Source organism: Periophthalmus magnuspinnatus, chromosome 13 (genome assembly GCF_009829125.3).
Source record: "Periophthalmus magnuspinnatus isolate fPerMag1 chromosome 13, fPerMag1.2.pri, whole genome shotgun sequence".
NCBI lineage: Eukaryota > Metazoa > Chordata > Actinopteri > Gobiiformes > Gobiidae > Periophthalmus > Periophthalmus magnuspinnatus.
The window spans coordinates 31,981,541-31,992,617 of NC_047138.1; the positions used below are offsets into that span (position 1 = coordinate 31,981,541).

General features: G+C 51.1%; 1 protein-coding gene across 1 annotated transcript; it reads right to left on the bottom strand.

Annotated features, from left to right (window-relative positions):
• Positions 1-413: 413 nt before the first annotated feature.
• Positions 414-10,955, bottom strand: LOC117379938 (autophagy-related protein 16-1-like). The gene is made up of 17 exons (XM_055226287.1): positions 10,754-10,955; positions 9,764-9,815; positions 9,632-9,671; positions 9,485-9,558; positions 7,029-7,280; positions 5,778-5,849; positions 5,454-5,558; positions 5,235-5,282; positions 5,072-5,171; positions 3,741-3,840; positions 3,586-3,656; positions 3,238-3,309; positions 2,720-2,840; positions 2,400-2,505; positions 1,284-1,484; positions 1,053-1,154; positions 414-812 (listed from the first exon to the last, which is right to left on the bottom strand). The coding sequence occupies exons 1-17, from the start codon at positions 10,842-10,844 to the stop codon at positions 719-721; spliced, it is 1,701 nt and encodes a 566-aa protein (XP_055082262.1). The 5' UTR covers positions 10,845-10,955; the 3' UTR covers positions 414-718.
• Between the last annotated feature and the right edge of the window lie 122 nt (positions 10,956-11,077).

The following is an 11,077-nucleotide window of genomic DNA, read 5'->3' on the forward strand; positions in this document are numbered from 1 at the left end:
GACCAGAGCCAAGACCTGAGCCACGACCAGAGCCAAGACCTGAGCCACGACCAGAGCCAAGACCTGAGCCACGACCAGAGCCAAGACCTGAGCCACGACCAGAGCCAAGGCCGGTTCTAGACCAGAGCCAAGACCTGAGCCACGACCAGAGCCAAGGCCGGTTCTAGACCAGAGCCAAGACCTGAGCCACGACCAGAGCCAAGACCTGAGCCACGACCAGAGCCAAGGCCGGTTCTAGACCAGAGCCAAGACCTGAGCCACGACCAGAGCCAAGACCTGAGCCACGACCAGAGCCACGACCTGAGCCAAGACCGGTTCTAGACCAGAGCCAAGTCTTGGCTCAGGTCTAGTCTCAGGTCTTGGCTCAGGTCTAGACCTGGACTAAATCAAGTCAAAAACTTTTACAAGTGACTGAAGTGAAACCGTCTTTATTAAATCTTAAAGTTAAAAACATAAAACCACAGAAAATAAATATTAAAGAGCAGAATCTGATTGGACAGTTCAAACAGGACCAGGCCTGTGATTGGACAGTTCAAACAGGACCAGGCCTGTGATTGGACAGTTCAAACAGGACCAGGCCTGTGATTGGACAGTTCAAACAGGACCAGGGCTGTGATTGGACAGTTCAAACAGGACCAGGCCTGTGATTGGACAGTTCAAACAGGACCAGGGCTGTGATTGGACAGTTCAAACAGGACCAGGGCTGTGATTGGCTGCTTCAGATGTCACTCCACAGAACAGCCCGCCTCCTTTTATCAACACTGACGAAGTACCGCCCACTGACACTCCAGGACACGCCCCAGAGGGAGGAGCTAGGAGACAAGGAGAGAGGAGACAAGAGACATCAGAAAGGACCTAGGACACCAGACCAGATCCTACATCCTACTCAGTCCTGTTCAGACCCCCTGTAGACTGGTTGAGATCCCCCTGACCGGTCTAGACCCCTGTAGACTGGTTGAGATCCCCCTGACCGGTCTAGACCCCCTGTAGACTGGTTGAGATCCCCCTGACCGGTCAAGACCCCTGTAGACTGGTTGAGATTCCGCTGGTACCTGTGTGGCTCTGTGAGTCTGGTCTGGACTTGTCCTGAAGAAACGTTCCAAATATAAACGGCTCCATCTGAAGAACCTCCAGCGACGAGACCCCTGTCAGGACTGGACCAGAAAAGACCGGGTTTAGACCAGGACTGGACCAGGACTGGACCAGGACTGGACCAGACAAGCCCGGGTTTAGACCAGGTTTAGACTGAGTTTAGTCCAGGTCTAGTCCAGACTTAGGCTCACCTGAGCACGGCCTTGTTGCTGTCACTTCCGCAGCTGAAGCCGTCCGCTTGGAGACAGGTATGTGCGAAGCCCCGCCCCCTCAGGTCAAACAGGTGAAGCGCGTCGTCACGGCAACAGCCCAACAAGAGCTGACAGTCTGAGCTCAGGTCCAGACCCGTGACCCGGTCTGGGACCTGAAGCTCCAGGCCACACGAGAGAGACCTGCAAGACACGAGAATCTAACCCACAACCTCCAGGACAGGTGTAAAGGAGGTACAGAGGAGGTGTAAAGGAGGTACAGGGGAGGTACAGAGGAGGTGTAAAGGAGGTACAGAGGAGGTGTAAAGGAGGTACAGGGGAGGTATAGAGGAGGTACAGAGGAGGTGTAAAGGAGGTACAGAGGAGGTACAGAGGAGGTGTAAAGGAGGTACAGAGGAGGTGTAAAGGAGGTACAGGGGAGGTACAGAGGAGGTACAGAGGAGGTGTAAAGGAGGTACAGAGGAGGTGTAAAGGAGGTACAGGGGAGGTACAGAGGAGGTACAGGGGAGGTACAGGGGAGGTACAGAGGAGGTACAGAGGAGGTACAGGGGAGGTGCAGAGGAGGTACAGAGGAGGTACAGAGGAGGTACAGGGGAGGTACAGAGGTGGTACAGGGGAGGTACAGAGGAGGTGTAAAGGAGGTACAGAGGAGGTGTAGAGGAGGTACAGAGGAGGTACAGAGGAGGTGCAGAGGAGGTACAGAGGAGGTACAGAGGAGGTACAGAGGAGGTACAGGGGAGGTACAGAGGAGGTGCAGAGGAGGTACAGAGGAGGTACAGAGGAGGTACAGGGGAGGTACAGAGGAGGTACAGAGGAGGTACAGAGGAGGTACACGGGAGGTACAGAGGAGGTACAGAGGAGGTGTAAAGGAGGTACAGAGGAGGTACAGAGGAGGTACAGGGGAGGTACAGAGGAGGTACAGGGGAGGTACAGAGGAGGTACAGGGGAGGTACAGAGGAGGTACAGGGGAGGTACAGAGGAGGTACAGGGGAGGTACAGAGGAGGTACAGGGGAGGTACAGAGGAGGTACAGAGGAGGTGCAGAGGAGGTGCAGAGGAGGTACAGAGGAGTTACAGAGGAGGTACAGAGGAGGACGACCTGAGGTCCCAGAGGCGCAGGCGTCCGTCGAAGTGTCCACTGATCACTGAAGAGTCAGAGCAGACGAGGTCTGAGCAGTGAGACCCCACCTCCAGGACATGAGTGCCTGAAAACAGCCAATCAGAGCCAAGTATGAGCCCGAGGACTGGGAGGGGGTGATGGGACGCCAGGGACAGAGGGGCGGGGTCAGGACATTATATATATATATATATATATATATATATATATATATATATATATATATATACAGGCCTCTCGGTGCAGCACCTGTATATGTGTGGTACCTGTAGTATGTGTAGTACTGCAGTACTTATACTCACAGGCCTCTCGGTGCAGGTCCCACAGTCGGATGGAGCCGTCTGCACTTCCTGTCACCACCAGAGGAGGCGCTGAGCAGAACCTCGCCGCACACACCTTCCTCCGGTGTCCTGTGAGAGTCAGCTGAAGAGACAAGGACTCGAGTCACACGATACGAGTCACACGATACAAGTCACATGACACGAGTCACATGACCCGAGTCACACGATACGAGTCACATGACTCGAGACACACGATACGAGTCACATGACCCGAGACACACGATACGAGTCACATGACCCGAGTCACATGATACGAGTCACATGACTTGAGACACACGACATGAGTCACATGACTCGAGACACACGACACGAGTCACATGACACGAGCCACATGACCCGAGTCACACGATATGAGTCACATGACACGAGACACATGACACGAGTCACATGACCCGATTCACACGATACGAGTCACATGACCCGAGACACACGACACGAGTCACATGACCCGGGTCACATGACCCGGACCAGTGTCTCACCTTGGGCTCGGGGTCGTCCAGTTGCCATAGTAACGCAGACTTGTCATACGACGAGGCCAAGACTTGAGACCCCTGAAAAACAAGACCAAAACCAGGTCTAAAATGTGGACCTACAGAGACCAGGATCAGGACCGGTCTAGACCAGGTTCTTAACCGGCCTAGACCAGGATCAGGACCAGTCTAGACCAAAATCAGGACCGGTCTAGACCAGGTTCTTAACCGGCCTAGACCAGGATCAGGACCGGTCTAGACCAGGATCAGGACCGGTCTAGACCAGGATCTTAACCGGCCTAGACCAGGATCAGGACCGGTCTAGACCAGGATCAGGACGGGTCTAGAGACTCTCACGGTTCGGTCGAAGTCGATGCAGGTCACGCTCTCAGTGAATCCAAAAAGAGTCGCTCCAACAGAAAGAGAACCTGCAACAACAACAAATACTATTACTACTACTACTACTACTGCTACTACTACTACTACTACTACTACACTATGCAGAACTTCACCGTTGCGGACATCCCAGACTCGAAGGTGACGTCCGTCGTCGGCCGTGGCAAGAACATCTGCGAATCGACTGAAACTAACACAGTGCACGCCCTCGTCCTCCTGCAGGGGGCAGCACAGAGTTAGACCTGGTTTAGTCCTGGTTTAGTCCTGGTTCAGTCCTGGTTCAGTCCTGGTTTGGTCCTGGTTTGGTCCTGGTTTAGTCCTGGTTTAGTCCTGGTTTAGTCCTGGTTCAGTCCTGGTTTAGTCCTGGTTCAGTTCATGTTTTTGGTGAAAGTGAAAGTGAAAGAGACTGTGGGTTTAGTTCCTCTTGTTTATCAAACAGACTGTACTGTATATGTACTGCATATGTACTGCATATGTACTGCATATGTACTGTATATGTACTGCATATGTACTGCATATGTACTGCATATGTACTGCATATGTACTGTATATGTACTGCATATGTACTGCATATGTACTGTATATGTACTGTATTGATTATTCGCAGTGACATCATGCTGGGGGTGTTTTACATGTATATCTATGGTGGAATATTCAGTTGTTGCCATGGTGACACCATGAGCAAACATGGCAACAAAAGGTTTAAGATAAAACTAAAGAAACTGACTGTAAAACTGTTGGCTAATGCTAATGCTAATGCTAGCTTGTGAGTGTGATGTTATTTGAGGGACTTGTGTATCAGCTCACATCACCTGTTGTAGTTCAGATAAGTCAGTTCTTTATGGTCAGATTGTGTTAAACTAAACTCAGATTAAAGTCTAACAGAGTCAGACAGAGCAGTGCCTCCAGTTAGCATCACACCCCAGAGAATGTGGATCAGCTGTAAAGGATCAGCTCTACACTACACACATTTTCATTTTTCATTTAAATCTGCAGCCCTCTGAAGCTGTGCATTGTGGGAACTGCTCTGTTGTTGTGAAGGAACAGAGAAGCCACAGTCCAGACCACACAGGACCATTGTCTGTCAGACCGGCCCCAGTCTGGTCCTGGTTTAGTCCTGGTTTAGTCCTGGTTTAGTCCTGGTTTAGTCCTGGTTTAGTCCTGGTTTAGTCCTGGTTTAGTCCTGGTTTAGACCTGGTTTAGACCTGGTTTAGACCGGGTTTAGATCTGGTTTCGTCACAGTAGGAAGTTGTGGTTTTAAATGCTCTGCTCACAGTTGAGTCTAATCTGTCAATGTCAAATCCACAAGTGGGAGGGCATCTGACACACCACAACCTTTGGGAGGGCATCTGACACACCACAACCTTTGGGAGGGCATCTGACACGCCACAACCTGTGGGAGGGCATCTGACACACAGGGGTACGGGGGGCGTCCGTGCGTCCTCACCCACACGTGGATGGCTCGTCGCGGCGCTCCGGTGCAGACGCTGAACGTGATTGGTCGAAACAGATCCACCTCCAGGCTGAGCGATCGGACCCGCCTCTTCCTGTGACATCACACTTTACACACGGTTTTTACACGAGACGTTTTTACTTTTGCACAAACTCACGAGAAAAGTCCCCGGAGAGAGCGAAGGATTCTGGGAGATGAGGCCGACCTGCGACAGAAGACTCAGCTGAGACCTTTGACCTCTGACCTTTATGGAAGCTCACTGGTTTGAATTATTTTTGTTCTTCAGTTCAAATAAAAGACTGAAGAGAAACACGAGATATGACCTATGACCCTTACACCCAGACATATACATAAATCTATGATCCCAGACTCAAACCTGGCTCTGGGGGCTGTGGGCGGGGCAGTGGGCGGGGCCATGGGTGGAGCTGCAGCTGTGGGCGTGGCTGTGAGGGAGAGGCTTCTTGAGACCGTGGTGCTGCACCTTAAGAAACACAAATAAGTCACTAAAACACCTGTCACACTGAGGGGAGGCAGGTCTCAGGTCACAGCTGCCCCGGGGCAGGTGGGGGAAGTGTCTTGCTCAAGGACACGACCGCAGTATTCACTGGTCTCAGCAGGGTTTCAACCTTTGCTCAGCTTCTGTCTCAGACAAAATTGCACAATAATCAGCATTGCAGAGTTAAAGTGAGGTTCAACTCACCTGTCCACGGCAACCTCTGACCCCTCTGTGGTAACCTCTGACCTCTCTGACCTCAGCTTGACCTCTCGAGCCCTGCACAGACACAGTCCATCAGAAGAGTGTAAAAAGAAGTGTCCTGAGTGTGACGTCATCCACAGACTTCGGCTCCAAATGAAGCTCATCGACGCTAGCAGATATAGCGGCTAATCTGGAGCAGTTACATATTTGAAATTCTGACCATGGGTATCATAGCAACCAAAGAACCAATCAGGAGCGAGGCTGTTGAAGATAATGCCCCTGCCTGAACTGCTGGCTAAGCAAGGAGCGGGCACTTAGCAAACACTTCCTGTTTGTAACACGGCCGCTAACGTGTTAGCCATGTCCAGAGATATGTCCAATCTGTTGGTGAAGCAGTTACACAGAAGTAATATTTATACTGTGGTGGTAATAGACGTCTGCAATCCCTCAGTCGTCCAAGAGTGATCCAAGAGTGATCCAGGTGTGATCCAGGTGTGATCCAAGAGTGATCCAGGTGTGATCCAGGTGTGATCCAAGAGTGATCCAGGTGTGATCCAGGTGTGATCCAAGAGTGATCCAGGTGTGATCCAGGTGTGATCCAAGAGTGATCCAGGTGTGATCCAGGTGTGATCCAAGAGTGATCCAGGTGTGATCCAAGAGTGATCCAAGAGTGATCCAGGTGTGATCCAGGTGTGATCCAAGAGTGATCCAGGTGTGATCCAGGTGTGATCCAAGAGTGATCCAAGAGTGATCCAGGTGTGATCCAGGTGTGATCCAAGAGTGATCCAGGTGTGATCCAAGAGTGATCCAGGTGTGATCCAGGTGTGATCCAAGAGTGATCCAGGTGTGATCCAGGTGTGATCCAAGAGTGATCCAGGTGTGATCCAAGAGTGATCCAGGTGTGATCCAGGTGTGATCCAGGTGTGATCCAGGTCTGACAGAGTCTTTTACTATAGTAGTGGTGATATTTATTTAGTACTCAAACACAATTTTTTGTGAGGACTAGTCTTCCTGGAGTCCTTCCTTGTTGTAGTTGGATGTACACAATGTAGTAGTATTTATATAGTGGTAGTAGTAGTTTCATAGTGTATTAGTAGAAGAAGTATTTGTAATAGTATTAGTGGTACTTTGTACCGTGATCGTCAGCTATTGTAGTTCGATATGCAGTCGTATTAGTAGTATTATTATTATTATTAGTAGTAGTAGTAGTAGTAGTAGTTTTTGTGCTGGTATTAGTATTTGAAGTATATGTACCTTGATCTCCGGCTGTTGTGGCTGTTCATGCGCCTCGCCTCCTCACGTTTTGATTGGATGAGCTGCTCCAGGAGGCGGGACTGCTGCTGTACTTCCTGTCTGAGGCTCAGCTCCGCCTCTGCCTGTCGCAGCAGTAACAAGTCGTACTCGTGCTTCAGAGCGGCGTTCGTCTCACGGACCGCCTCCACACGCGAGCGCAACGCCGTGTGAGAGGCGAGCGCCCCCTGGAGACGGCTCTGGGCCTCACACACACTAAAGAAATAAAAGAATTCAATTATCAATATATGATCAATGTATGTGAGTAGAGCGCCCCCTGGAGACAGCTCTGAACCACACACAACACCAGGCAAACAAAAATAACATCAAGTCAAGTCAGCTTTAAAACTACAAGTCTGCTACGATAATGTGACCGATACGACAGTGATCGATATAACAGTGATCGATATGACAGTGATCGATACGACAGTGATCGATATGACAGTGATCGATACGACAGTGATCGATATGACAGTGATCGATACGACAGTGATCGATACGACAGTGATCGATACGACAGTGATCGATATAACAGTGATCGATATGACAGTGATCGATATGACCTTAACGCGGTGGAGGGTTTGAGCCTGAATGATCCTGGAGCTCTGTTGTCGGGGGCTTCATGCCCCTGGTCGGGTCAGGTCCAGGGGGACGGGTCAGACTAAGAGCGGGTCAGAAGACCCTCATGAAGAGGATAAAAACAAGGCCAGGTACCTTGCCCAGACCGGTGTTACCGGGGCCCCATCCCAGGTTCACCAGCGAGCACCTGGTGGTCGGGCACAGCCCGAAGGAGCGACGTGGGGCCATCCTCCCGTGGACCCACCACCTGCGGGAGGATCCGTGAGGGGCCGGTGCAGAGAGATCTGGGCGGCACTCGAAGGCAGAGTACCTGGCCTTCTTGGAGTCCCTGGGAGGGGTACTAGACAATTCATCGACCGGGGACTCTGTTGTTCTCCTGGGGGACTTCAAAGCCCGTGTGGGTAACGACAGTGACACCTGGAGGAGCGTGATCACGAAGAAAGTCCTCCCTAATCTGAACCCGAGCGGTGTTCTGTTATTGTTCTTCTGTGCTAGTCACAGTTTGTCCATAACAAACACCATGTTCGAGCACAAGGTCCATCGGTGCACGTGGCACCAGGACACCATAGGTCAGAGGTCGATGATCGACTTTGTTGTCATGTCATCTGATCTCCGACCGCGTGTCTTGGACACTCGGGTGAAGAGAGGGGCAGAGATGTCAACTGATCACCAGCTGGTGGTGAGTTGGATCAGTTGGCGGAGGAGGAAGCCGGACAGACCTGGCAGGCCCAAGCGCATCGTGAGGGTCTGTGGGAACGTCTGGTGGAGCCAAGAGGGTCTGCAACTCACACCTCTGGGAGAACTTCTCCCTGATCCCGGGGGAGGCTGGAGACATGGACTCTGAGTGGGCCATGTTCTCCACCTCTATTGTCGATGCGGCTGCTCGTAGTTGTGGTCGTAAGGTCTGCGGTGCTTGTCGCGGCGGAAACCCCCAAACCTGGTGGTGGACATTGGAAGTAAGGGATGTTTTCAGGCTGAAGGAGGAGTCCTATCGAGCCTTTTTGGCTTGTGGGACTCTTGAGGCAGCTGACACGTACCTTTAAGCTAAGCGTGCCGTGGCTCGTGCTGTCACGGAGGCAAAAACTCAGGTTTGGGGGGAGTTCGAGGTGGCCGTGGAGGAGGACTATCGGACGGCCTCTAAGAGATTCTGGCAAACCGTCCGACGCTTCAGGAGGAGGAAGCAGTGCTTCACCAACACTGTTTACAGTACGGACGGAGAGTGGGGATGTTGTCGGACGGTAGAAGGAATACTTTTAAGATCTCCTCAATCCGACCATCACGTCTTCCGAGGAGGAAGCAGAGACTGGGGACCCTGAGGCGGATTCGCCCATCACCCTGGCTGAAATCACTGAAGTGGTTAAAGCTCCTCGGTGACAAGGCCCTGGGGGTGGATGAGGTCCGTCCTGAGTACCTTAAGTCTCTGGATGTGGTGGGTCTTGGCTGACATGTCTCTGCAACATCATGTGGCGGTCGGGGACAGTACCACTGAGGTCTGGTTCAAGGGCCTGAGGATCTCATCTCTGCTGTTTGCAGATCATGTTGTCCTGATGTCCGAGGACATGGTTCTCGACCAGCAAAAGGTGGCGCCTACTCCAGGTGGTGGAGAATCTTTGCCTCAAGTGGAGGAGTTCAAGTATCTTGGGGTCTTGTTCTCAAGTGAGGGAAGGATGAAGTGTGAGATTGACAGTTGTCTGCAGTGATGCGGTTGCTGTATCGTTCTGTTGTGGTGAAGAAGAAGCCGAGTCCAAAGGCAAACTTTCTCTGAGGTCCCTGCTCTGGTCAAGTCTATGTTTTGGTCCAGTCCTGGGTTTGGTCGGGGTCTTGGTCCTGTCAGGTCTCACCTGTGCCTCTGCTGTTGCACCTGTCGCTCCGTCTGCTCCAGTCTGTGTTGCAGCTGCACCACCTGACAGGCCAACTGAGGAACAAGGGACATGAGAGACACTATCATATCCTGCTCCTGTCTGCTCCTGTCTGCTCCTGTCTCTTACCTGCCCATTGTCCAGGGAACAGATGGAGGTCTGGGAGCCTCTGAAAATAGGTCAGATATGTAAATGAGATGTGAATATAAAACCACATGACCTGATGATGTCATCACAAAGGCGTTGGGGGGATGGCGTTACCTGGGAGATGCTGACGCTGCGATCCCATTGGTCCGCTCCAGGAGTCCAGTGTCTGAGGAGAACCAGGTTTAAATCAGGACTAAATCTGGTCTAAATCGGGACAAAATCTGGTCTAAATCTGGTCTAAATCAGGACTAAATCAGGTCTAAATCAGGTTTAAATCAGGTCAAAATCTGGTATAAATCAGGACTAAATCAGGACTAAATCAGGTCTAAATCTGATCTAAATCAGGACTAAATCAAGACTGAGTTTCCTGTTGTTTTTGGCAGAGTTGTTATCGGTTCATCACAAACTTGTTGTCTCACATACCACAGAACTGTAAATACTCGCAGTATGAGACTACTGCTGGAAAGTACTTCAAATAATCCACAGCTACTACACAGAGTTCAGAATACACAGTACACACAGTACACACAGTACACACAGTACACACAGTACACACAGTACACACAGTATACACAGTACACACAGTACACACAGTACACACAGTACACACAGTACACACAGTATACACAGTATACACAGTACACACAGTACACACAGTACACACAGTACACACAGTACACACAGTACACACAGTACACACAGTACACACAGTACACACAGTACACACAGTATACACAGTATACACAGTACACACAGTACACACAGTATACACAGTACACACAGTACACACAGTATACACAGTACACACAGTACAGCCTCTGAACAGAGTCTCATTCACTCCTCTGTGTCACTGAATCCACAGCACCACTTCAGACCAACAGTACACACAGTACACATAATACACACAGTACACATAATACACAGATCAGTCACTGCACTACAGTCATATTACGCATATACTCATCCTGTCTCTGGTCCTGTCTGATCATGTCTCTGTCTATGTCTCTGTCTTTATCCGTCTCTGTGTCTCTCCGTCTCTGTCTCTGTCCCTGTCTCTGTCCCTGTCTTTATCCGTCTCTGTGTCTCTGTCTCTGTTGGACTCACAGCGCGTGAAGAGTTGTCTGAAGCGCGCGCTCTGGTTCTGGTCTCGTCTCTGGAGCTCGTGCACGATGTGTCTCCTCCACGCGCACGCCATGGCGCGCTCTCGCGGTGGTCTAGACCCGGTCTCGGTCCCGATGTCGGTCTCGGTCCGGGACTCTCGGGACTCTTCGGGCGGAGTTGAGCCAGGCGCGTGCACACGGCTCGCCCACGCGCTGTCAATCAAACTTCCGCCTCAAACATGAAACAGCACGTGCAGGACACGCCCCTCTGATGACGTTTGATCAAATTTTACTTTAATCGTTAACCTGATGACGTAGTGCCGCGCGT